The sequence below is a fragment of the Scyliorhinus canicula genome, unplaced genomic scaffold (genome assembly GCF_902713615.1).
Source record: "Scyliorhinus canicula unplaced genomic scaffold, sScyCan1.1, whole genome shotgun sequence".
Classification (NCBI taxonomy): domain Eukaryota; kingdom Metazoa; phylum Chordata; class Chondrichthyes; order Carcharhiniformes; family Scyliorhinidae; genus Scyliorhinus; species Scyliorhinus canicula.
This window is the reverse complement of record NW_024055429.1, coordinates 61399-89112: the sequence shown is the minus strand read 5'-3', so window position 1 is coordinate 89112 and position 27714 is coordinate 61399. Positions and strand designations below refer to the sequence as shown.

The 27714-nt window shown below is 46.1% G+C and overlaps 1 protein-coding gene and 3 long non-coding RNA genes across 4 annotated transcripts; 2 read left to right on the top strand and 2 right to left on the bottom strand.

Moving 5' to 3' along the window:
• Positions 1-4684: 4684 nt before the first annotated feature.
• On the bottom strand, positions 4685-9889 carry LOC119959379. The gene is made up of 3 exons (XR_005459182.1): positions 9856-9889; positions 8591-8704; positions 4685-4771 (listed from the first exon to the last, which is right to left on the bottom strand). It is a non-coding gene; the product is annotated as an uncharacterized LOC119959379 (long non-coding RNA).
• Positions 9890-19660: 9771 nt separating this feature from the next.
• LOC119959367 (zinc finger protein 214-like) lies at positions 19661-21517 on the top strand. The gene is made up of 2 exons (XM_038787656.1): positions 19661-20354; positions 21348-21517. The coding sequence occupies exons 1-2, from the start codon at positions 19877-19879 to the stop codon at positions 21515-21517; spliced, it is 648 nt and encodes a 215-aa protein (XP_038643584.1). The 5' UTR covers positions 19661-19876.
• A 1233-nt stretch (positions 21518-22750) lies between these two features.
• LOC119959376 lies at positions 22751-23500 on the top strand. The gene is made up of 2 exons (XR_005459179.1): positions 22751-23194; positions 23269-23500. It is a non-coding gene; the product is annotated as an uncharacterized LOC119959376 (long non-coding RNA).
• A 763-nt stretch (positions 23501-24263) lies between these two features.
• LOC119959381 lies at positions 24264-27326 on the bottom strand. Its single transcript, XR_005459183.1, has 3 exons — positions 27250-27326; positions 26559-26648; positions 24264-25223 (listed from the first exon to the last, which is right to left on the bottom strand). It is a non-coding gene; the product is annotated as an uncharacterized LOC119959381 (long non-coding RNA).
• Between the last annotated feature and the right edge of the window lie 388 nt (positions 27327-27714).

The window sequence follows — 27714 nt, the reverse complement described above, 5'->3', positions numbered from 1 at the left end:
ACCGAGTCAGCACAGAAGTTTTTTTTTGTAGTTAGAGCATCGTGATCGGCACAGTCTTGGAGAGTCGAAGGGCCTGTTCCTGTGCTGAACTTTTCTTTGCACTTTATTCAGGTCCCCTCCCTGCCTCTCTGCTCCAAAGAAAACAACCCGATCTTATCCAGCCTCTCTTCACAGTTAAAATGCTCCATTCCAAGTAGCATCCTGGTGAATCTTCTTCACCCTCTCTTGTGCAATAACCTACTTCCTATAGTGCGGTGAACAGAACTGAATACAGTACTCCAGCTGCAGCTGAACCAAAATCCTCTGCAGCTCCAACATTACCTCCCTGCTCTTATAGTCTATTCCATGACTGATAAAGGCAGGTGTCCCGTATGCCTTAACTACCCTATTCACTTGTCCTGCCGCCTTCAGGGGTCTATGGGCAAACACCCAAGATCCTACAAGATGTCTACCCTAAGATAGAGATAGATAGAGAAATACAGCACAGAACAGGCCCTTTGGCCCACGATGTTGTGCCGAACTATTGTCCTAGGTTAATCATAGAATTTTGGACAATTTTTCATGGCCAATCCACCCAACCTGCACATCTGTGGATTGTGGGAGGAAACCGGAGTACCCGGAGGAAACCCACGCACACACGGGGAGGACGTGCAGACTCCACACAGACAGTGATAGAGAAATACAGCACAGAACAGGCCCTTCGGTCCACGATGTTGCGCCAAACTTTTGTCCTAGATTAATCATAGAATTTTGGACAATTTTTCATGGCCAATCCACCCAACCTGCACATCTTTGGACTGTGGGAGGAAACCGGAGTACCCGGAGGAAACCCACGCAGTCACGGGGTGGATGTGCAGACTCCACACAGACAGTAACCCAAGTCGAAATCGAATTTGGGACCCTGGAGCTGTGAAGCAATTGTGCTATTCACAATGCTACCGTGCTGCCCTTAAGAAGTTAACCTACACTCCATTATTCTACCCTAATCCATGTACCTATCCAATAGCCGCTTGAAGGTCCCTAACGTTTCCGATTCAACTACTTCCACAGGCAGTGCATTCCATGCCCCCACTACTCTCTGGGGTAAAGAACCTACCTCTGACATCCCCTCTATATCTTCCACCATTTATCTTAAATTTATGTCCCCTTGTAATGGTGTGTTCCACCCGGGGAAAAAGTCTCTGACTGCCTACTCTATCTATTCCCCTGATCATCTTATAAACCTCTATCAAGTCGCCCCTCATCCTTCTCTGTTCTAATGAGAAAAGGCCTAGCACCCTCAACCTTTCCTCGTATGTCCTACTCTCCATTCCAGGCAACATCCTGGTAAATCTCCTTTGCACCTTTTCCAAAGCTTCCACATCCTTCCTAAAATGAGGCGACCAGAACTGCACACAGTACTCCAAATGTGGCCTGACCAAGGTTTTGTACAGTTGCATCATCACCTCACTGCTCTTAAATTCAATCCCTCTGCTAATGAACGTTAGCACACCATAGGCCTTCTTCACAGCTCTATCCACTTGAGTGGCAACTTTCAAAGATCTATGAACATAGACCCCAAGATCTCTCTGCTCCTCCACATTGCCAAGAACCCTACCGTTAACCCTGTATTCCGCATTCATATTAGTCCTTCCAAAATGGACAACCTCACACTTGTCAGGGTTAAACTCCATCTGCCACTTCTCAGCCCAGCTCTGCATTCTATCTATGTCTCTTTGAAGCCGACAACAGCCCTCCTCACTGTCCACAACTCCACCAACCTTCGTATCATCTGCAAATTTCCTGATCCACCCTTCAACTCCCTCATCCAAGTCGTTAATGAAAATCACAAACAGCAGAGGACTGATCCCTGCGGTACGCCACTGATAACTGGGCTCCAGGCGGAATATTTGCCATCCACCACCACTCTCTGACTTCTATCGGTTAGCCAGTTTGTTATCCAACTGGCCAAATTTCCCACTATCCCACGCCTCCTTACTTTCTGCACAAGCCGACAGTGGGGAAACTTATCAAATGCCTTACTAAAATCCATGTACACTACATCCACTGCTTTACCTTCATCCACATGCTTGGTCACCTCCTCAAAGAAGTCAATAAGACTTGTAAGGCAAGACCTACCCCTCACAAATCCGTGCTGACTAGATGTCTACCAAATTATGAGGGGCATGGACAGAGTGGATCGTCAGAAGCTTTTGCCCAGGGTGGAAGAGAAGGCTGAAGGGTGACCTGATGGAAGTCTTCAAAATGGTGAAGATGTTCAATTGTCCAATAGGGATTTCAGTAGAAACCTCTTTACCGGGCGAGTGGTAAGATGTGGAGCTCACTACCACAGCGAGTGGTTGAGGTGAACAGCATGAATCCATTGAAAGGAAAGCTAGATACATACACGAGGGAGAAAGGAATAGAAGGAGATGCTGATGGGGGAGATGAAGAGGGGCGGTGGAGGCTCATGTGGAGCATAAATACTGACACAGTCCAATTGCTCCGACTGGCCTGGCCCTGTGCTGTAGACGCAATGGAACAGAGACAAATGTATTTATTTTAGATCTACCAGTAGTAGTAGATGCAGAATCCATCAAATAAATTAAAGCCAAAGGGCTGCAGGGTGGCCCAGTGGTTAGCACTGCTGCCTCGCGACGCCGAGGACCCGGGTTCGATCCTGGTCACTGTCTGTGTGGAATTTGCACATTCTCCCCATGTCTGCGTGTGTTTCACCCCCACAACCCAAAGATGTGCTGGGTAGGTGGATTGGCCACGCTAAATTGCCCCTTAATTAGAAAAAAAAAAGAATTGGGGTACACTAAATTGTAATTTCTTTTAAAATTCAGGCCAGACTGAAGCGTCATGGTGTTGTGATCTCACTTAAAGAATGTGGAGCAGTCGCAACATCTGGGTTACAATGAACATTCATCTTCTGAAAGCCCTTGTGTGGCCGGTGACAATGTGCGGCTGTGAAAGCTGCAGCATCAAGAAGCCGGACGAGGCTCCAATAAAAGTGTTTGAATTGAAAGGACTCAGACGGGTATTCTGTCTGTCATGGACGGCAAAGTGGACGAATGAGCAGGTGCTGGAGAAAGCTGGTGTTCAGAGGAACCTGTTTGAGGCACTGATATCGAGGAAGCTCACGCATTTTGGCAATGTGTTGTGAACAGGAAGGGAGCGTTTGAACAAAGAGGTAATGCCAGGCACCTGGAAACCGTGTACAAGGAAGGCCCAAGATGTTCTGGGTGGATAATATCGGAATGTGGTCTGGCCTCTCGATGGGACAGGCAGTGAGAGCAGCGGAGAAATCAGTGAGAAAGATTGTCTAAAGAGCAGCCAACACTCGGAATGAGGATGGATGAAAGACAAGACAGGACATCTGTAGTGGTGGAAAAAAGACTATTTACTAAACAGGATAAAATTAATGTACCATATCTGCCTTTGCAGATCATTGCAGTGGAAATGTGCCCTCGCTCGAAGAGAATCAGTCCCCTGGAATGAAACTTGGTAGACTGGCCAGTCCAGAGGGAAACACTCCGACCTCCCACATCACCAACTGTCAGAGTGAACATGGTTCAGTCCTGGATGTGATTCACAGCAGCAAAAACAGCAGAATCCAACCCCTGTAACTTGTGAACCTGCTGGTGTCTCAGCAGGTGGGATGACTGAGTGAATCCCTTCCCACAGTTAGAACAGATAAATAATCTCTCCCCGTTGTGAACTCACTGGTGTGAGAGTAGGCTGGATGAATCTCAGAATCCTTTACCATACACAGGTCACAGTAAATGGTCTCTCCCCAGAGTGAACTCCCCTGTGAGTCAGCAGGTTGGATGAAGCTCTGATTCCTTTCCCAGACATGGAGCAGGTGAATGGAATGTCCCCGGTGTGAACTCGCTGGTGTGACAGCTGGTTGGATGAATCTCAGAATCCTTTCCCAGACATGGAGCAGTAAATGGCTTCTCCCCGATGTGAACTTGCTGATGTGTTCGCAGGTCTGATGCATCTCCGAATGCTTTCCTACACACCGAACAGGTAAACGGCTTGTCCCCAGTGTGAACTCGCTGGTGAGTCAACAGGCTGTATGAATCTCTGAATCCTTTCCCACACATGGAGCAGGTGAATGGCTTCTCTCCAGTGTGAACTCGCTGGTGTCTCAACAAGTCAGATGAAGTAGTAAATCCCTCCCTACACACGGAGCAGATAAATGGCTTCTCCCCGGAGTGAACTAGCTGGTGCCTCAGCAGGCAGAATGAATCTCTGAATCCTTTCCCACAATTGGAGCAGGTGAATGGTCTCTCCCCAGAGTGAACTCGCTGGTGTCTCAACAAGTCAGATGAATTAGTAAATCTCTTCCCACACACTGAGCAGGTAAATGGCTTCTCTCCGGTGTGAACGCGCTGGTGTGCCAGCAGGCAGGATGAATCTCTGAATCCTTTCCCACACTTGGAGCAGGTGAATGGTCTCTCTCCGGTGTGAACTTGCTGGTGTGTCCGCAGGTTGGATGAAGATCTAAATCTCTTCCCACAGTTGGAGCAGGTGAACGGTCTCTCGCCGGTGTGACTGCGTCGATGTGTTTCCAGCGCAGATGGGAAAGTGAATTCCTTCCCACAATCCCCACATTTCCACGGTTTCCCCATGGTGCGGGTGTCTGTGACTTGATGCTTTTCCAGTCACACTGATGGTAAAATAGCCGATGGTTTTCCCCGTCCTAATGAATCGAGTGACTGTCAGATCTCGATGTGAAGTTTGGTTTGAGATTTCTTGCTGCAAATCCTCCACTTTGAATATCCTGTGAAAGGAGTTTACAAATGTCATTACAGTCAGTACAGCTCAGAAATTCAGAACAGACAATTCTCGTTGCTGTGGAACATGCTTTCTTCCCTCGTTCCCCAAAAACTGTAAATTTCCTTTTTAAAAAAAATATTATTGGAATTTTGCATTTAATATCAAAACATTGCAGAACAATATAAAAACAATAATAGTAACCAAACCAATAACAACGTCAATACAGGTATCACATGCTGCCGCCGTGTCTGTGACAGTCATCCCCGTGTTATCAATCCCTCCCTTTGTTACATTGTGTATTAAACAGTTTTTTAAAAAAAATGTTCTTATTGGGACTTTTTTTTAATAAATTTAGTGTACCCAATCATTTTTCCAATTAAGGGGCAATTTAGTGTGGCCAATCCACCTAGCTTGCACGTTTTGGGTTGTGGGGGCGAAACCCACGCAGACACGGGGAGAATGTGCAAACTCCACACGGACAGTGACCCAGAGCCGGGATCGAACCTGGGACCTCAGCGCCGTGAGGCGGTTGTGCTAACCACTAGGCCACCGTGCTGCCCTTTATTGGGACTTTTAATGGTTGATCATAAGAATTATACACAACTTGACATTGGTATTTACCGTTATTGCCAGGATTGTTTGCGTTATTTACCATTACTTTCATTTAGCTGGTGGTGGGGGACACGGGTGGAGGGGGGGTCCTATTCCCCCCCCCTTGAGTTTTGGTCGGCGGTTTGAATGGTCCATCTCCCCGGTGCGCATACTCTACCTCCCTCCCTCCATTCTCACTCTGCTCCCTCCCTCCATTCTCACTCTGCTCCCTCCCTCCATTCTCACTCTGCTCCCTCCCTCCATTCTCACTCTGCTCCCTCCCTCCATTCTCACTCTGCTCCCTCCCTCCATTCTCACTCTGCTCCCTCCCTCCATTCTCACTCTGCTCCCTCCCTCCATTCTCACTCTGCTCCCTCCCTCCATTCTCACTCGGCTCCCTCCCTCCATTCTCACTCTGCTCTATCTAATATACACCCTCCCTATCCTTCTGAAGGTGCTAAGTCACGCTGATCGACAGATTAATACTCACCGTTTCCTGTTCTCAACCAAGTGATAACATCCGAAGAAATAGGAGCAGGAGTAGGCCATTCAGCCCATCAAAGCTCTTCTTCTATTTAACAAGACCATGGCTGATCGGATTGTCACCCTAAATTTCATTTTCTTCCTGTCACCATAACCCTCGACTCCCTTTTCTATCAAAACTCTAACTGGGCCTTGTATATATTTAACGATGCAGCCTCCACTGCTCTCTGGGGAAGAGAATTGCAAAGACTAACCCCCCTCTGAGGGAAGACATTTCTCATCATCTCAGAAATGTGGCCCTTTATTTTGACAATCTGCCCATTAGCTCCTGAATCCCCCATGAGGGGAAACATCCTCTCTTCAGCTCCCATATCATGTTACCTCAGAATCTTATATGTTTCAATATGATCACCTCTAAACTCCAATGAGTCCAGACGCTTTCCTCACAACTCAACACATTCATCCCAGCAATTAGCCCGGTGATCCTTCTCTGAACTGCTCCCAATGCAAGAATCATCCTCCTCAGTTAAGGAGATTGAAAGTGTGCACCGTACTCCAGATGCTATGATCTGAGAGCCATTACAGAGACACGGCTGCAGGATTCCATCACTTTTGAGAAGGGCAGGCTGGTACCTGAATATTCAAGATTCCATCACTTTTCAGAAAGACAGGAAACTGGGAATATGCGGAGGGGCAGCTCTGTTAATTAAGGATGACATTAGTACAATAGAGAGAGATGACCTTAGTTCTAGAGATCAAGATGTACAATCACATTGGGTAATGATAAGAAATTACAAAGGCAGGAAGTCACTTGCAGGAGTAGTATCTAGGTCCCCTTAACAGTAACTACTGTCATGGGAATGTCTCTTTAAGAACTGTTTGTCTTCTCAAATGGCTGCAGTGATGTCATTGTGTGGGAGGAGCTGGGCTGTGGGTCTAGTTTTTAAACTTTTGCTTTGAGCTGGAAGCTGGTTGTGGCTCTGAGTTTTACTTTCGGGTTTGACAGTTGGAAGCTGCATTCAGACAAAAGAAAGCTTCTCTGGTCTCTCTGCAGGTTAAAAAGGTGTCTCCAGATCACTTGATAACTTCAAACTAATAACTGTTCTGGAAGGAATTCAAACCTTCTGTTTTGTGGTAAAAGGGATTGCCAGAGTTATGGATGTTGTTACACGAGTGAAACAGTAACGGGAAGATATAAGGGTTAAATATAGAGTACTGTAGCTGTGTGGGGTATTTAGGTTTGTAGTTGATAAAAATGCTGACGATATGTTTTAATAGAAATGTTAACTGAATTTGTAGAATAAACTTTGTTTTTGTTTAAAGGTGCCTAAGGCTCTATTGCATAACACCTGAAAAGTCGGCCCTTGTGCTCCTCATAACCAAAATCTACAAACAGTTGTAGGTCAGGTGAACTCCACAACATACTTTGGCGGTCTCTAGACCTGGGCCCATAACACTACACTGTAGGACGGAGAGTACAGAGAGGAATAATGGCTCTGAGAAAATGTAGATTGGGCGAATCAGATTGACAAAGGTAGCCAGGCAGATGAGCTTGCAGAGTGTTTTGGAGAGTTTCTTACAGCAGCACATGCTGGAGCTGACCAGAGAGCTGACTATTCGAGATCACCCAATCACGGAATTGTTAGGGTGCAGAAGGCCCATTGTGTCTGCACCGACTCTTCAAACGAGGATGATGACTTAGTGCCATTCCCGTACCACCCTTGACAACTTCATATCTGAAATTATTGCTCAAAGTCCTCGAGGTTAAACCCAGCAGCTTCTCCTGCATCTCCACTCCAGCTAAACTGATACAACAAACCAAAGGGAATTGGACAAAACTCTGGAAAGACAAAATGCTAGAAGGAAGTGAAGAAAGGGCAGGGCAGTGGGATGAGCCAGCATGGGTATGATGGGCTGGATGGCCCCCATCTGTATTGTAATCATTCAATGATTCTGTGAAAAAGGACTGTAACTGGAGACCAGAGACTAACCTCCACAACCAACACCCTCCCCAACACAAATCAGTTCTTAATTGGTCTGTCTCTGTTTCCAGACTCGGTTCTGTGAGAAACGCCTGCAACAGAATAATAGCAAAATACTGTGGTTACTGAAAATTTGAAATAAAAAGAACAAATACTGAAAATACTCATCATGTCAGCAAGCAACTGCAGCAAGAGAAACAGAGTTAACATCTCAGGGTGACGGATTCAATAAACATATGAACAATGAGCAGGAGTTGCCATTCAGCCCCTCAAGCCTGCTCCACAATTTAACAAGGTCATGGCTGGTCAGATAGTAATCTCAAATCTTCAATTACAGAGAATAAATATGGAGCAGAATTTGATGGTTAATATCAGCTGATGAGCAGAAGAAAAATGATCTTTGATGCAGGAAAAACAATTCCTGACCTCGGGAAGATAAAGATGGCAAATCAGCAGCACAAAGCCAAGGGATGGGCAGCAGTCAACTTCATTCAGACACATTGGAAGAAATAACAGTAAAATACCAAAACTGGTTAAAATAAATCCACTATTAGAGGCAGAAGACATGAGACAATGGCAGAGAGGTGATGAGGGATGGCAGAGAGGTAATGAGGGAGGGCAGAGTTGAAACAGAGCAATGGGTGAACATGGATTCAGATCCACAGTGAAGGAGCCAAACCTGCCCCAGAGCCCGGGAACCAGAGCACAGATAACAAAGCACAACACTAAAAACTCTAAATTATAGATGGATGCTCAATAATACTCACCTCTGGAACTATTTCAGTTTTCAAATTTGAAACCTTCTGCTGGAACTGCAGCTTGAAATAATTCAGCAGCACTCAAATCAGAGAAAAATTGCAGTCTTCAAATGTTCTAGCTCACTGTAAAAGGTGATTACAAGAGTCATGTGTCAATAGTGGTTTAAATCAAGAGATAAACATTTTTCTTGATTTGAGATTGCTGTGTAAATACTCTCCTTCTGACCTCCGGTAAAATAAGTTTGCAAAATCCATCAGTCAGTCCAGGATGCCAATTTATAACATTCCCTCCTTCTGTTTCCTGGTATAGGATTACTTAAAATGAGATATACTTAATTGGAAGTAGTTCAGACAAAGTTCACCGAGCCGATTCCTGGCTAGAAGGGAGTTGGTTTCAAGAGGAAATGTTGGGCAAGGTGGCTAGCACTATTGCTTCACAGCGCCAGGGTCCCATGTTTAATTCCCGGCTTGGGCCACTGTCTGTGCGGAGTCTGCACGTTCTCCCCATGTCTGCGTGGGTTTCCTACGGGTGCTCCGGTTTCCTGAAAGACGTGCTTGTTAAATGAATTGGATATTCTGAATTCTCCCTCATGTCCCCGAACAGGCGCTAGAATGTGGCAACAAGGAGATTTGCACAATAACTTCATTGCGGTGTGAATGTACGCCTACTTGTGACAATAAATTTTTAAAAATTATTATTGTGTGCCCTGCAGCACCTTTCCGCATCTAAAGAGGGTGCCCGTAAACTAGACCTTTCAATCAATGAGTCATACATTTTCTCTCCTGGCCCCTGGAATCCCGGCACAGTGGCAGAGTGTTTTGCACTGCTGTCTCACAGCACCAGCGACCCGGGTTCAATTCTGGCCTTGGGTGACTGTGTGGTGTTTGCACATTCTCCTCGTTTTTGCGTGGGCTTCCTCCGGCTGCTCTGGTTTCCTTGCACAGGTCAGGTGGGAATAAAGTGAAGAGTGGGCCGAGGTAGGCTGCTCTTTCGAAGGGTCGGTGCAGACTTGATGGGCCGAATGGCCTCATTCTGCGCTCCAGGGATTCTGTGATCAAGGATGCCAGGATGGCCGCGCATGCGCTCTGCTCCCCGCTGAACAAAGATGGCGGCAATCGAACTGGGCCTCATCCGGATAAAAGCCCCGCAGCTACAAACTCGGGACCTGAAGGGTTTTATTTCGGCCGTGGGCCTTCACCGGGCGTTTATGAAGCTTCCTCTCCCCCCAGCCCCGACTCCCGGCTCCATTCCTCCCGCCGCCTCGCCGACTCACCCGCCCAAATAACCGCTTCCGCACTCGCAGGGCTCCGGGCAAAATGGCACTGCGCATGCACCAAATAGAGCTCTACGCCTGCGTACTGTGCTCATATAGAGTGAATAGAGCACATTCACATCAAGGGGATTGCTGGGTAATATCCGCACCATTGCAACATCCCAGTTAATACAATATAACTTTGTTACCATTTGAGATAAATTAATCTAAAAATGTCATACATTTTGAATTGGTGATCTCCTATGCTCCATTTGTCAAAGTTCTCCTGTGCGACCATGCAGTTTTTAAAGCTTTATACTATTTCCTCTCTCATCCCTCTTCCGACGTTGCTGACTCTGACTGGGTTCAATCGCAGTCACTGGTTCCTCTTTTTCCTTCTCCATCTCTGATTCTGAATACTCACTGTTTTACAAAATCATACTGCACAAGTAAAAGTCATTCGGCCCATTATACCTCGACTGGCTCTTTGGAAGATCTATCCAATTATTCACACAGCCCTGCTGGCAGAGTCAGAGCAATGTATATCTGCTGTAGTAATCCGAGTGATTAATGGAAATAGTTTTCCAGTTGGATAGTTCACAGTCACATTCACCCCTGTGGAAAAATTGATTGTCCAATTTATTATACAATTAAGTGTTCACCATTAGTTATGCACACAGAGCACCTGATTGAATTAATTCAACAATTGACAGACCACACAAACCACAGTGACATTATTAACAATAGGTCACGTTAAGGGAGAATCCTGGTGTGATAGAGTAGATGAAATATGGGGTTACAAAATAAAGGCATTAATATCCTGCAATTTCACAATTCTCATTTGGCTGGAATGTTGCAGTATGAAAGACCCTTTCATACTCCTATCAGAGGGAAGAGGCCGAGTCCAATAGACCTACCAAAGCAACACCACTGTTAGACTGCCTGAGGTCTGTGAATAAATAGAACATAGAACGATACAGCGCAGTACAGGCCCTTCGGCCCTCAATGTTGCACCGACATGGAAAAAATCTAAAGGCCATCTAACCTACACTATGCCCTTATCATCCATATGCTTATCCAATAAATTTTTTATGCCCTCAATGTTGGCGTGTTCACTACTGCTGCAGGTAGGGCATTCCACGGCCTCACCACTCTTTGCGTAAAAAACCCACCTCTGACCTCTGTCCTATATCTATTACCCCTCAATTTAAGGCTATGTCCCCTCGTGCTAGCCACCTCCATCCGCGGGAGAAGGCTCTCGCTGTCCACCCTATCTAACCCTCTGATCATTTTGTATGCCTCTATTAAGTCACCTCTTAACCTTCTTCTCTCTAACGAAAACAACCTCAAGTCCATCAGCCTTTCCTCATAAGATTTTCCCTCCATACCAGGCAACATCCTGGTAAATCTCCTCTGCACCCGTTCCAAAGCTTCCACGTCCTTCCTATAATGAGGCGACCAGAACTGTACGCAATACTCCAAATGCGGCCGTACTAGAGTTTTGTACAACTGCAACATGACCTCATGGCTCCGGAACTCAATCCCTCTACCAATAAAGGCCAACACACCATAGGCCTTCTTCACAACCTTATCAACCTGGGTGGCAACTTTCAGGGATCTATGTACATGGACACCGAGATCCCTCTGCTCATCCACACTACCAAGAATTTTACCATTAGCCAAATATTCCGCATTTCTGTTATTCTTTCCAAAGTGAATCACCTCACACTTCTCCACATTAAACTCCATTTGCCACCTCTCAGCCCAGCTCTGCAGCTTATCTATGTCCCTCTGTAACCTGCAACATCCTTCCGCACTGTCTACAACTCCACCGACTTTAGTGTCGTCTGCAAATTTACTCACCCATCCTTCTGCGCCCTCCTCTAGGTCATTTATAAAAATGACAAACAGCAACGGCCCCAGAACAGATCCTTGTGGTACGCCACTCGTAACTGAACTCCATTCTGAACATTTCCCATCAACTACCACTCTCTGTCTTCTTTCAACTAGCCAATTTCTGATCCACATCTCTAAATCACCCTCAATCCCCAGCCTCCGTATTTTCTGCAATAGCCAACCGTGGGGAACCTTATCAAACGCTTTACTGAAATCCATATACACCACATCAACTGCTCTACCCTCGTCTACCTGTTCAGTCACCTTCTCAAAGAACTCGATAAGGTTTGTGAGGCATGACCTACCCTTCACAAAACCATGCTGACTGTCCCTAATCATATTATTCCTATCTAGATGATTATAAATCGTATCTTTTATAATCCTCTCCAAGACTTTACCCACCACAGACGTTAGGCTCACCGGCCTATAGTTACCGGGGTTATCTCTACTCCCCTTCTTGAACAAAGGGACCACATTTGCTATCCTCCAGTCCTCTGGCACTATTCCTGTAGCTAATGATGACCTAAAAATCAAAGCCAAAGGCTCAGCAATCTCTTCCCTGGCTTCCCAGAGAATCCTAGGATAAATCCCATCCGGCCCCGGGGACTTATCTATTTTCACCTTGTCAAATCTGGGTATTATGATGATCAGTATGGTTGTTGTGTATTTGATTCCCAATAACAGATGTAGTATCCTCATTAAATACCCATGACAGTATTTAGCCCAGAAATCTCAGGACATCATCATAATCACTGTCATTGAAATCGTTCCTGATAAAAATTACCAACTATTCTGAAAGCTCCATTAGCTGTAACTCCCTTGCTGAAAACATACTTCTCTAGCAAAAAAAACCACACAGCGTCTGCACAGCCAAAAGGAAATCACTCACGCTGCAATTCAAACTCTGAATGATTTGGGATGTTGCTGGTAAGTGCCCAGGACAAATTGTTATTTGTAAGGTGAAGGTACATCAGCAGCAGGAGTTAGTGAAGAGGGTGATGCTAATAAACAGGCAGGCTGACACACCAGGAAATCTGCTCCAGAGGGGATTCATGGGATCCACCCAACAGTCAAAACACAATCATTGGCTCCGGTATGACAGACTTCAGTTGAAGCTGATTTTAAAACTTGTCAGGACCCGGACCCTGATGTGATGGTGCAGAGGTGGTACACCATCGCAAAGATGTTCCCTCAGTCCTCACAGCAAGTAAGGTCTCACCCATCCTACATGATGAGGTTTTCTATCACAACATAGCTCTAATTTGACATGCATTACATCTTGATGTCTTGCAAAAGAATTAATTTTGTTTCGGGATCAGATTGGGAAGTGTTGCTCCTTCATGTCCTCCATATGTTCATAATTACTACTGGTGGCTGAGGAACCCCCAGGATATTCGTCAACACCTGAACCTGTGTCCAAACTCATCCCACCATGCGACAGGAAGACTAATTGGGAAGTTCCACATGATGATCTGGATAAATTTGGAGGAACAAGTCTTTTATTCACAAATGAGGGAAGGAAGCACAGTATCTGTGTTACCATGGAGATAAATGTGTCAGGTACAAAATGAAAATAAATGAATAAATACTGTGCTTGATTTTTTCCCAACTGGAACTCGATGTGGATGGTCGCCGTGCTTATGGACTGTGTCCAGGCTGAAAATTGGTTCTTGACGTATGATCCCCACCCCCTGCCCCACCCACTCCAGCCAGGTGATATTAACATTGAAATGGGAAAGCCAAAGAGTATCAGGGAAGATGCTACTCCAGAACTTTCTCTATGATAGTTCTCTCAATGCTTGAATTATGATTAAATTGTTATTACCTATTCCTGGGTCTCCCCTGGTTAGTTGGAAGAAGTCATTCGCCCAGAACTGTACACAATATTCCAGCTAAGGTCTAACTAGTGTCTTGTGCAAATTCAGCACAACCAGCTTTTTCCTGTAGTCTATGCCCTTATCAATCAAGCTCAGAATAGTATATGCTTCAACTGCCCTCTTCATCTATCCTGTCACCTTTGATGACTTCTGTACATATACACCCAGGTCCCACTGCGTCTGCACCCCCTTCAGAATTTTACCCATTATTTTATATTGTCTCTCCATGTTCTTCCTCCCAAAATGTATCACCTTACGCTTTTCCACATTGAATTCAACCTGTCGCCCATCTGCTCACTCCACCAACCTGCCATTGTCCAATTTGAAACTCTACACTGTACTCTTCAAAGTTTGTAATACTTCCAAGTTTGTGTCATCTGCAAGTATTGAAATTGTCCCCTGCAGAACATCAATCTAGATCATGAATATATGCCAGGAAAAGCAAGGATCCAAACACCGACCACAGGGGAACACCATTACAAACATTCCTCCAGCCTGAAAAATATCCATTGACTGTTACTCTCAGCTTCCTAGTATTCAACCACTTTTGTATCCACTTTGCTACTGTCTCTTTTGTTCCATGCACTGCAATTTTTCTCACAAGTCTGTTGTGTTGCATTATATTAAATGCCGACTGAAAGTCATGTACATGACATCAACAGAATACCCTCGTCAATCCTTTTGGTTACCTCCACAAAAAAACTCCAGCAAATTAATTAAACATAATTTCCTGTTTAGAAATCCATGCTGCTTCTTCCAAATTAGCCCTCATTTTTCCACATGACTATTAATTCTATCTGGAATAATTGATTTGTGAAACAGACCTAACAACTGGTGTTAAACTAGTTAGTCTGTATGCTGGAGCTATCCTTACAACCCTTTTTGAATAAAGGCATAAGATTTGTAATTCTCCAGTCTGGTACCTCCACGAAAGACTGGGGAATCATTTCAGGACCCCTGAAATATACATTTTCACTTCACCACTTCCTCATTATCAATTTTAAACCTATTAGGGCCAGGGCGTTCTAGTCTGGCCTGGGTAGTATCTACCTCCTTTGTGAAGACAACCAGTTATTGAACAGGGCGGGATTCTCTGTCAGCCGACACCGGAATCGCGAAACGAGATTGGGTGGCAAATCGGTTCCGACTCTGAAATTGTGGCAGGCACCAATTTCACGGCAAATTGCAATTCTCAGGGCAGCGTGGTGGTGCAGTGGTTAGCCCTGCTGCCTCACAGCGCCGAGGTCCCAGGTTCGATCCCAGCTCTGGGTCACTGTTCGTGTGGAGTTCGCACATTTTCCCCGTGTCTACGTGAGTTTCGCCCCCATAACCCAAAGATGTGTAGGGTAGGTGGATTGGCCCCGCTAAATTGGCCCTTAATTGGAAAAAAATAAATTGGGTACTCTAAATTTTTTTTTTTTAATCGCAATTCTCTGTCACCTCGACAGTGGCGTCAATAATAATAATAATATTAATTGCGTATTGTCACAAGTAGGCTTCAATGAAGTTACTGTGAAAAGCCCCTAGTCGCCACATTCTGGCGCCTGTTCGAGGAGGCTGGTACGGGAATTGAACCATGTTGCTGGCCTGCCTTAGTCTGCTTTAAAAGCCAGCGATTTAGCCCAGTGTGCTAAAGAATTGTACATTCAGAACTTCTCTATTTATAATTTTGTAAACTCCTTTTCCAGGGCATGAGAATGGTGGATTTACGAACAGGAAGCTCAAACTAAACATCACAGCATTATCTGACAGAGTCACTGACTCACCACGGCCTGAATATCATCAGTAATTGATTTGGAAGGAGAAATGTTTGTGTGTTCTGTCTGTACGACACCAGTTGAAACATCTGTGACTGGAAAAGCATCAAGACACACACTGGAGTGAGAGGTTCCAGTACATGGACTGTACAAAGAGCTTTAAACAGCCTGTAAAAAACATTACACGATTCTCAGAGGGAAAAAAGCGTAATTGTGTCCTGTGTGTGTGGACAAAGCTTCAATTGGGCTTCAAAGGGGCTGGTTTAGCTCACTGAGCTCAATCGCTGGCTTTTAAAGCAGGCCAGCAGCACGGTTCGATTCCTGTACCAGCCTCCCCGGACAGGCGCCGGAATGTGGCGACTAGGGGCTTTTCACAGTAACTTCATTGAAGCCTACTCGTGACAATAAGTGATTTTCATTTCATTTTCATTTCAATTGATTGTCGAAACTGGAGAGATACAAGGAAACTGGCACCATGGAGAAATGGTGGCAATGTGAGGAATGCGATAAAGGATTCAATTCTTCATCCCAGCTGGAAATCCATCGATGTGTTCACACTGGGGAAAGGCCTTTCATCTGTTCTGTGTTTGAGTGGAGATTCACTCAGTTATCTGCCCTTCGATCACACCAACAAGTTCACACTGAGGAAAAGCCATTCAGCTGCACAACCTGTGAAGAGAAATTCAAGTCATTATCCATGCTCACTGTACACCAGCGAATTCACACGGGTCAGAAACCATTCATTTGCTTTGTGTGTAGGGAGGGATTCACTCAGATATTCACCCTCCAGACACATCACCAAATGCACACAAATGAGGATCCATTCAGGTGCATCACCTGTGGAGAGGGTTTCAGTCAGTCAGCTGACCTTAGTGAGCACCAACGCACTCACACTGGGGAGAAGCTGTTCACTTGCTCCGTGTGTGGGAAGGGATTCCCTTGGTCATCCCAACTGCTGACACATCAGTGGGATCACAACAGGGGAAGATGGTTCACCTTGTGTGGAGCGGGATCATTCAGTCACAACACCTGCTGAGACACCAGCGAGTTCACAAGTGACTGCAGGGACTGGAATCTGCTGTTTTGCTGCTGCTAATCACATCCAGGATTGATAGTCTGACAATATCTGGTTTGACTCTGCTGATGTTGACAGTTCCTATAACTGGCTGCAGTTCAATATTTGGAGATGTCACTGATTTTCGGGGCTGCAATGCCCCTTTTTAAAAGCCCCACCTGTGATCTTCCTCAATTCAAAAACTCTCAATCGGAACACATTTACAGTAAAATTATGAATTTGTACTTCAATCCTAAATAGATCTCTGATGCAAATCAGTGTCAGCAAATGCTGCACTGGTTGTCAACTTCAACTAGAAAGTGCAGATTAATCCTTGTTGACAATTCCTGCTGACTTCTGTCCATTAGGGAATTAAGTTGCATCATGTGAAAATAGCCACGACAGATGTGTAAAAATCAGGGACACACTCTGTAAATACACATTGGATAAGCTGGTGTCAATGATTCCAGACTGCCTGTGACAATGGAAATCTCTGTGTGATAAGATCAAGAGGACGCTTCATCCGACCATCACCAAAGTTGCCCGGCTGAAATTGGCAGGTGGTGAAGATCTCACCGACAGAAGTAACCAGATTTCCCGCTGGGTTGAACATGACTGTGAGCTGTCCCCCTGTGAGACGGACATCTCCCAGTCTCTGTTTGACTCTCCTGCAGCTTCCTGTCACAGTGAGTTGGACAAGGAACACTCATCATTTGAGCCGAATAGGGCCATTGATTGCTGAGCAAGCAGAAAGGTGCCCGGCAAGGATGGAATTCCAACTGAACTACTCAACTACGGAAAGTACCATCGACTGCCACACCTTCATGACCTCCTTCATCTCTGGTAGGTGACAGGAACCATTCCATATGCGTGATGCAAACATCATCACAATATATACAAGGGGCAGCATGGTAGCATGGTGGTTAGCATAAATGCTTCACAGCTCCAGGGTCCCAGGTTTGATTCCCGGCTGGGTCACTGTCTGTGCGGAGTCTGCACGTCCTCCCCGTGTGTGCGTGGGTTTCCTCCGGGTGCTCTGGTTTCCTTCCACAGTCCAAAGATGTGCGGTTTAGGTGGATTGGCCATGCGAAATTGCCCGTAGTGTCCTAAAAAGTAATGTTAAGGGGGTGGGGGTGGGGGTGGGGGTGGGGGGGGGGTGGGGGGGGGGGGGGGGGGGGGGGGGGGGGGGTGGGGGGGGGTGGGTGGGGGGGGGGGTGGGGGGGGGGGGGGGGGTGGTGTGGGGGGGGGGGGGGGGGTGGGGGGGGGGTGTGGGGGGTTGGGGGGGGGGTGGTGGGGGGGGGGGGGGTGTGGGGGTGGGGGGGGGGTGGGGGTGGGGGGTGGGGGGGGGGGGGGTGGGTGGGGGGGGGGGTGGGGGGGGGTGGGGGGGGTGGGGGGGTGGGGGGTGGGTGGGGGGGGGTGGGGGGGGGGGGGGGGGGGGGGGGGGGGGTGGGGTGGGGGGGGGGGTGGGGGGGGTGGGGGGGGGTGGGGGGGGTGGGGGGGGGGGGGGGGGGTGGGGGGGGGGTGGGGGGTGGGGGGGTGGGGGGTGGTGGGGGGGGGGGGGTGGTTGGGGGGGGGGGGGTGGGGGGGGGGGGGGTGGGGGGTGGGGGGGGGTGTGGTTGGGTTACGGGTATAGGGTGGATACGTAGGTTTGAGGAGAGGTGATAATTGCTCGGCACAACATCGAGGGCCGAAGGGCCTGTTCTGTGCTGTACTGTTCTAATTATTCTATCTATCTATCTATATACAACCAGCAATGACGGATGAGATTACAACAACTATGAAGACATTTCAGTCCTTAACATCACTGGGAAGATCTTCATAGGGTCATGTTTAAAATACTCCAACTTCTTGCTGACTGAGTTTCAGCCATTGACTCTAATCGGTCATTAAGACCCATTTGTATTATTTACGTCCTCTTGTTAGCGCGCAAGCATGAGGCCTAATCCCGCCATCAGCAGGGTGGCTGTCAGAGCATCACGCTTGGATCGGCGCCCAACGCCAATACCGATTTTCCGATTCTCCACTACATCAGCGACCCCGCTGTGAGTGGTGGAGATTCCAGCTCTATGTGTATAAACATCTGCTTCATTCATCACAAGTGTCTGGCAGTTGCCTTTGTGTTCCAGGCTGATATCCTCTCTGACATTATAGGCAGAGAGAGGTGCTGTCTGTTCAGGGTTTGGGAAGACACTCACAGACTCTGTTAGCAGCAGTTTGTCAAATGGCCTCTGGTAGCTCCCTCTGATGTTGGGACAGTGCAGTTCACGGATGGTCTGATAGAAGCTCTTCAGATGCACCTTATGAGTGAGACATTTCCAAATCGGAGAAGTTAATATTTTTATTCTGCTGACTCATAGGCAGAGGGTTGGCCGTCTTATTGGTTGCTGTTCACCCAAAAAATCCAGTTTGAACATAAGAAATGCAACAAGACTCTTTTTTCACAAAAACGTAGACGGTTAGGTTTTGTCCTTTCGCATTAAGTGGAGTCGGCCAATGTTACTGAGGTGAAAATAGTCTTGTGGATATATAGTTGAAAACTCACCTTGGGTGAAATATTTTGTGTTGGGTGTCAGCCAGGGTTCAGCCTGAGACAGTTCCCAGGGAGCGGGATGGAGTGAGTGTGTAGGGAATGTAGATTGTCGTGGAGATTGAAGAGGGATGGAGTCAGTGAGTAGGGAATGGAGTTTGCACTGAGGGTTGAAGACAATGGCCTAATTCTACATGTTTGACTGGAGGAAGTTTCTGCTCTTTCAGCCTGAATGTCAGACGGGGCAGCACGGTAGCATGCCGGTTAGCATAAATGCTTCACAGCTCCAGTGTCCCAGGTTCAATTCCCGGCTGGGTCACTGTCTGTGCGGAGTCTGCACATCCTCCCCGTGTGTGCGTGGGTTTCCTCCGGGTGCTCCGGTTTCCTCCCACAGTCCAAAGATGTGCGGGTTAGGTGGATTGGCCAGGCTAAATTGCCCTTAGTGTCCTAAAAATAAGGTTAATGGGGGTTGTTGGGTTACTGGGATAGGTATACATGGGCTTGAGTAGGGTGATCATTGCTCGGCACAACATCGAGGGCCGAAGGGCCTGTTCTGTGCTGTACTGTTCTAATTCTAAAGGTCAGGATGGTGTGTGACTTAGAGAGGAATTTGGAGGTGAAGGTGTTCACATATACCTGCCACCCCAGTCCATCGAGGTGGTGGAGGGGGACAGTTTGGGAGGTTCTGGTCAATTGTAGATATGTAAAATCTGTCTCCCTGGCCACTACCTCGACCCCACCAATGACCTGTTTCAACACAATTTCATCAGCTGTCTTTGTGAGTTCTCACTCCCTTTTTTCTGTTTTAACTCAATTTCACAGGGTATTGGAAGGGGAGGACTTTCTGTCGGGAAACTGAAACCAAACATCACATCAGGATCTGACAGATTCGCCTAATTTACCATAACCTGAATATGATCGGATTTTGAACATGGAAGGAAAAAGCACCGATCACAGTGAGGAGAAACTGTCCACATGTTATGTGTTTGGACGACACTTCAGCCGATGCGACCGGTCGAACAACAAACATCGTCACACTGAGGAGAAACTGTGGAAATGTGAGGATTGCGGGAAGGGTTTTGACTATCCAGTTAGGATGGAAATTCATCGGCGAATTCACACTGGGGAGCGACCGTTCATCTGCCCCAAATGCGGGAAGGGATTCACTACCTCGTCCCACTTTCTGATACACCAGCGGGTTCACAGCGGGGAGAGACCATTCATCTGCTCCGAGTGTGGGAAGGGATTCACCATTTCAGCCCACCTGCTGAGACACCAGCGAGTTCACTCTGACGAGAGACCTTTTAGATGCTCAGACTGTGGGAAAGGCTATAAAAGTTCTGGGGAGCTGATGTCCCATCAACGTGTTCACACTGACGAGAAACCGTTCAGATGCTCTCACTGTGGGACTGGGTTCAGACAATCATCTAACCTCACTGTACATCAGCGCACACACACTGGGGAGAAGCCATTCTCAGGGTAGCATGGTGGTTAGCATAAATGCTTCACAGCTCCAGGGTCCCAGGTTCGATTCCCGGCTGGGTCACTGTGTGTGTGGAGTCTGCACGTCCTCCCCCTGTGTGCGTGGGTTTCCTCCGGGTGCTCTGGTTTCCTCCCACAGTCCAAAGATGTGCGGGTTAGGTGGATTGGCCATGCTAAATTGCCCGTAGTGTCCTAATAAAAAGTAAGGTTAGGGAGTAGGGGGGGGGGATTGTTGGTTTACGGGTATAGGGTGGATACGTGGGTTTGAGTAGGGTGATCATGGCTCGGCACAACATTGAGGGCCAAAGGGCCTGTTCTGTGCTGTACTGTTCTATGTTCTATGTTCATGCGCTGTGTGTGGGAAGAGATTCAATCAGACATGTACCCTTCAGAGACATCAGCAAGTTCACACTGGGGAGAAGCCATTCACCTGTTCTGTGTGTGGGAAGAGGTTTGGTCGGTCATCCACTCTGCTGAGACACCAGCGAGTTCACAAGTAACTGCAATGAGTGGACCTTCCTGTAAATCACATCCAGGCCTGAACAGGAGGAGCAGCCAGATTGGGAGAGACTGAATCTGATTGGAGGAGCTGTTTCTCACACATTCTGTCTCTCCCACTTTCAGGAGAGAGTTAATTTTAAATGGTCACCCCAGTGGTGAATTTTAATTGGCATATTGGGGGGTTTTGATGGGCAGAATTTGCCCAACTCCTCCATTGAAATTACACCTTGTTCCAATTTTCTACATCTCTGATTAGAAAGTGCTGATTAATCCTTGCTGACAATTCTTGCTGACGTCCACATAAATTATCAAGGAATCTGAAACAAAACAGTGAATTATTTCACAGACACAAGATTCAACAATCAACATTGATATTGATGAAGTTTGGAAGTTGCTGAGTTGAATCATTTCTGACACAGCAGCAGCAACATTTGGTAAAGGTGGAACCCACAACAAAGACTGGTTTGAGAGCCACTCAGCAGAGATGTCATCTGTCATTGAAGCAAAAAGCAAAGCCGACCTGATGAACTACATAAACCCAACACCGAGAACACTGCATCATGTGAAAGTAACCAAGACAGTTGTGTAAAAGATGGGGAGAATGTGTGAAATAATCACTGGATCAGCCGACATCACAGAATGTGAATTGCCTCTGAAAAATACTGGATTTGATGTGATTAACTGGTGCAATTGGAAAAGGCACCAAAACGTCTCAATCTCTGAAGATAAACGTCAGCCTTGAAGTTATGTTTCGGAGCAAACAAGCTGTGGGAAGCTCCACTCTCTTTAACACTTCTTGGTCTAAGAAGGTTGAAGCATTCGTTTATCCACGTAAGCTAACTTTTTTAGTTTGATTTTTCCTCAGTTACAATACAGCGATCGGGAAAGTCACCTGAAAAAAGAAAACAAAACATCTTGGCAAGACTGAGAAAAAATATCAAAATAATTGGAAAAACAAAGATCAAAATGGTGTCTTGTTCATCTTTAATCTGGAAATAAAGTTATGTAAAGTTGACACTATTGTGTCCATTTGTGAATGTTTGCTTCACCCTTTTAGTCAAGCATCGCTGTGAGAATTTAAACTAAAGTTTAAAGGTTTTTTAAAGATTTGGCTTCATCCCATTTGTTATCGTTCAAGACAAAGTGCCTGAAAATGGGAGATGAGAGTTACCCCCAAACCGATCTGTACCTCTGTCTCTGATCTAAAAATACCGGATGATGTGAGTGTTTAATTGGACAGTAAAGTTTCCGCACTGTCCTGAAACAGATAGAATGGGAAGCACCATTTTCTTTTTTCTTAATAAATTTAGAGTACCCAATTATGTTTTTCCAATTAAGGGGCAATTTAGCATGTCTAATCCACCTACCCTGCACAGCTTTGTGTTGTGGGGGTAAGATCTATGCAGACATGGGGAAAATGTGCAAACTCCACACGGACAGTGGACCGGGGCTGCGATCGAACTCGGGTCCTCGGCGGCATGAGGCAGCAGTGCTAAGCACTGCGCCACAGTGCCGCCCTGGAAGCCCCATTTTAATCTAAGAAAATAAAATCACACCAGCGATTGGGAATTGGAATAATTCTGTGGGTCTAATTCAACGGAACAGACAAACTGTATTTCTGCGTACATTCTAGTGGAAATTAGGAAAGTGTAGATGAGACAAGTGAGTGATAGTTTTCACTTGGAGATGTTTGTAGCCTGGCTTCTGCATTTAACAGTAATGGAATCTGACAGTCTGGTCACTACCTGAAAGCATTGGAACATTACAGAGTGGATCCTTCATCTTTTAAGAGACCTTCATCTTTTAAACATCGTTTGAAAATCCATGAGTGAGCTGTATCAGATGGTACATGGAACATCCTTTTGGGATACAGATGTGTGTGTGCAGATGTGATGTTACATGTGGAAACACATGGTGACCCTGCACGGGAGAACAGTCCCCGACATGTTCAGCTATTCCACTACAGAACAACATGAAGTGCTTAACATAGAATGAGAGAGCATTTTAAATTGTCAAGACATTGACATGTCTTGCACAGAGAATCTGACTTTAAAACAATCAGGACAGAATTAAACTCACTGGAATCTATCAGAGGGAGTGAAATTAAATTAAAGAGGGATATAGGATCTGGATTTAGAAAATATTCACAAGGTGGATGCAGGTGAACAGGGGGCTGGAGAATCTTTGAAATTTGTGCCTGAATATTTGTTTGAACTGGATGTGTTTCCGATGCCAATAATCTAGAATTGTGAGAGATGGAGTGCAGGTGGGGAGGATAAATCACAGTCAATAATGATCACATTTTGCTGGAAATTTTTTTACAAGTAGTCTAGGTTGCAGCTCAAGGGTTTGTGTTGCTGTTTCTGATCATTTCAGGAACTTTAGATGTTATCTATGGAATGTAACAAGAAATTAGGAAAAAAGCTTGTAGTTTAGAAAGAGCTGGGTGAAACAGAAATCAGATTGTGAGACGTTAATAAGGATAATCCCTCTTCAAGGTGGGAAGATCTGTCAGAAATCACTGACTAATAACCTAATAAAATCATCAGAAATGTATTCCATATTACAAGAATAGCTGTGTGTGTGTCTCTCTGTCTTGCTTAAAAATAAAGATTCCTGGCTTGACAAACAGAGGGAAATCTATTCCAGTATTACTTCATACGGATGGACACGGTAGTTAGGGAACTGAATTTATAGTGCTAACTGAAGACAATGACTTTGGCCTTCCCAATTTTTAATCCAAATTTCTGCTCATCCAGTACTGGATATGGGAAAAGCAGTTTGATCATTTAGTAACAGTGGAGGAATGGGGGTGAGGTAGAAATGGGTGTTGTCAGTGTACATGTGAAAACTAACACGGTACTTTTGGATGATGTCACCTAGTGGCAGCGTGTAGATGGGAAATAGGAGGGGCCGAGAATAGATCCTTTTTAAGGTGGATAATGACGGTGATAAAGGCGAGAGGGACAGTACCAAAAGAGAGAGAGACCCGTTGACATTATCAGCTAACACGGGGAAGTTGGGTGATCAGTAATCCTGAGAATAGGGTCAATACAGCAGAAGGTGGAACTCATGGACAAGAGCACTGAGAGGACACGACAGAGGATGGCAGAGAAACTGGAGAAAGGTGTGAGTTCAGAGCTCAGAAACAAAAGTCTGACCCTGGTGGGCTCATGGAAGGGAGGGAAGCAGCAGAGGCAGCTGATTGGATTGTCTCTGTAGCGCCATGAGTTCCTCACACTTGTTGGAAGTGAGAATGGGAGACAGGGAAGAACAAGAGCCCTTCAAAAAGGAATTAATGCGAGTTAGAGATATTAAAAAGACGCAATGCAGTGTACTTAACACAAAGTTGATTTATTTAACATTTATCTAGAATAGTAACTTGGCTGTTAACTGGGCTGGGGTTTAACAACATCAGCAGAAACAGACCCCAATGAACATGGTTCAGTCCTAGATGTGATTAACAACAAAATTCAATCACTGTAGTTACTTGTGAACTTGGTGGTGTCTCAGTAGGTTGGATGACTGAGTGAATCTCTTCCCACAATCGGAGCAGGTGAAGGGCCTCTCTCCTGTGTGAATTCGCTGGTGTGCGGTGAGCTCAAACGATTGCCTGAATCTAGTCGCACAGTGAGAGCAGCTGAACGGTCTCTCGTCAGTGTGAACACGCTGATGGTACATTAGATCCTCAGAACTTTTATAACACTTCCTGCAATCTGGGCATTTAAATGGTTTCTCCCCAGTGTGAACTTGCTGGTGTCTCAGCAGATCAGACGACTGAGTGAATCCCTTCCCACACTCGGAGCAGGTGAACGGCCTCTCCCCAGTGTGAATTCGCCGGTGTACTGTCAGTTATGATGATCGCCTGAACCCAGTTCCACAATGAGAGCATCTGAATGGTCTCTCGTCAGTATGAATACGTTGATGCAGCATCAGATTCCTGGAACTTTTGAAGCACTTCCCACAGTCTGGACATTTAAATGATGTCTTGTCAGTGTGAATTTGCTGGTGTGTCAGCAGGGTGGATGAATCACTGAATCCTTTTCCACACTCGGAGCAGATGAACGGCCTCTCTCCGGTGTGAATGCGTCGATGAGTTTCCAGTGCAGATGGGTAAATGAATCTCTTCCCACAGTCTCCACATTTCCACGATTTCTCCACAATGTGTACGGTGTTTTTTCCTTCCATCTTCAATTTCCAATCGCATTCACATTACGATCAATTGGGCGTCTGTCTGATCCTGATGTGATGAATGGTTTCAGTTTTCCCACTGAAAATCATTGTGTTCTCATATCCTGTGTAATTGTTTCAAAACAGAAAATAGGGAGTGAGAGAGAACCCACAAAAACACAAAGACAGGTTGTGAAATTGAACTGAATGAATCTGGTCATTTGTGGGGCCAGCGCTAGGAAAAAGTGACCATGAAAACTGCTGGATTGTCATCAAAACCCAACTGGTTCACTGATGTCCTTCAGGGAAGAGAACCTGTCAACTGGTTGGAGCGTAGATTAGACATCAGCCTCTTTTGGAGGAGAGAGAAAGCTGGGAGCAGAATGGGTAACGGTGATGGACTGTATGCATCTAAAGCTCAGCTAGAACTTTGACAGAATCTCCCGGATCTTCAACCTTCACCACTGAGAAGGATCAGGATCGCAGGTGTATTTGAAATGCATCACCTCCAAGTTCCAATCCAAGACACACACTGTCCTGATCTATCTGACAGCCATGATGTGAAGATACCGGTGCTGGACTGGGGTGGGCAGTAAGAAGTCTTACAGGACCAGGTTAAAGTCCAACAAGTTTGTTTCGAATCACTAACTTTCAGAGCAAAGGTAGCCAAGTTCCGCACCCATGAGTACGGCCTCAACCGAGACCTTGGATTCATGTCACATTACATTCACCCCCCACCATCTGGCCTGAGTTTGAGAAACTCTACGAACTGTCCTGACTTGAGACAATTCATACCTCTTTAATCTATGATTATCTCTCTCTCCAGTTGCACCGTCTGGACCTGTAAAGACTTAATTACCGGCAAATACTCGCATTCAAAGTATCATCTTGCATCATTGACTTTGTCTATATATGTGGTTGTGGAACCCACCTCTTCATTCACCTGAGGAAGGAGCAGTGCTCTGAAAGCTAGTGATTCCAAACCTGTTAGACTTTAACCTGGTGTTGTAAGACTTCTTACTGTATCTGACATCCTGTACTGGATGAACAGAAATTTCCCCCAATGAAATAATGAGAAGTTTGAAATCATTGTCTTCAGTCCCTGCTACAAGTTCCACACCCTAAGCATTGACTCCATCCCTATCCCTGACAACAGTCTGAGCTGAACCAGACTGTTTACAACCATGGAAAAATATTTAACTAAAATAAAAGTTAAAAACTCTGGAAATCTGAAGTACAAACAGAAAATGCAGGAAAAACTCACCAGGTCAGGCAGCATCTGTGGAGGAAGATGACTCTTCCGAAACCACAGCTCGGTTTCTGACCACATATCACTGCCACGGCCTTTAATGAATTTCTATCTCGTTCACATCACCCGACTTAGTCTTGTCTCATGTTTCTGATGTTCACACACATTCCTTTATTGTCTTTAGATTTGACTATCCAAGAAATACACTTACATTTAGGTTCTGATGAATGGAGTGACTGTCAGATTTTGATCTGATATTTGGTTTGACTTTTCCACCTTCAAATTCTGCTCTTCCAACGTCCTGTAAAGCAAAAGTCATCACTGTCAGTCCAGGAATAAAAATTGAGAAGAAACGTTATGGTTCAAGTTTGCTGTGTGTAAATCCTCCCATTAAGGGCCATATGGGGATAAGGTGGGGGAACGGGCCTAGGTAGGGTGCACTTTCAGAGGGTTGGTGTATATTCGATGTGCCGAATAATCTCTTTGCACTGCAGGTGGTCTATGATTCTTTTCTACTCTGTGAACCCCCTATAAAAGGAGTTTTCAGAATCAATCACTGTCAGTCCAAATATAAACATTGAGAAGAGACAAACATTTCTCTTGGTTTGAGGTTGTGTGTAAATCCGGCCATCCCAACCCCCTGTAAAAGGAGTTTGCAGAATCCATCCCTGTCAATCCAGGAGAGAAATTCACAATATTCTCTCCTCCTGCTGACAGGACGGGATCACCGCGCATGCGCCTTGCTGCACATTATTAAAGTTGGTGCAAATGGTTTTGGGCCTTTCGCCAGCTGCCGCCACCCCGTTTGGGGAGAATGCGGGACCGATCAGTTCTTATTTTGATTTTGAGTCCTGCACTGGATGTTTATGAAGCCTCAGCACCCACTCCGCCCCCTCCATTACCCGGCCACAATCGGCTGTTTCTGTCTGATCGCGGAATCCAAATGATCTCCTCCCTGTGGGGGCAGCACCCACACTGCGCATGCGGCGGCAGCACCCATACTGCGCATGCGGCTGGCGGAGCCCACGCTGCGCATGTACCATTTCCAGTCGGCAATTGCGTCTGCGCAGACCTCTTGTCGGGGGGGTGGGGGGTGGGGGGGGGGTGGGGGGGGGGGGGGGGGAGATAGGGCACATTCTGATTCGCTCTGAAGGTTGGGTAATTCTTCCGGCATTGGGGAGCGATGTGTCCCATTGGAAAATCAGGTTATGTGATCCGATTACGCTTGGAGCCCGAGAGACACTCTACAAAATTATAAATCAATTAATACTGCAAGAAAAAGTGCACGAGTCCTCCAGCATGATTCTGGCTTGTGTGTAATTAACAGCAAAATAAAATCCCACAATTCGATGTGAACTGACTAGGAC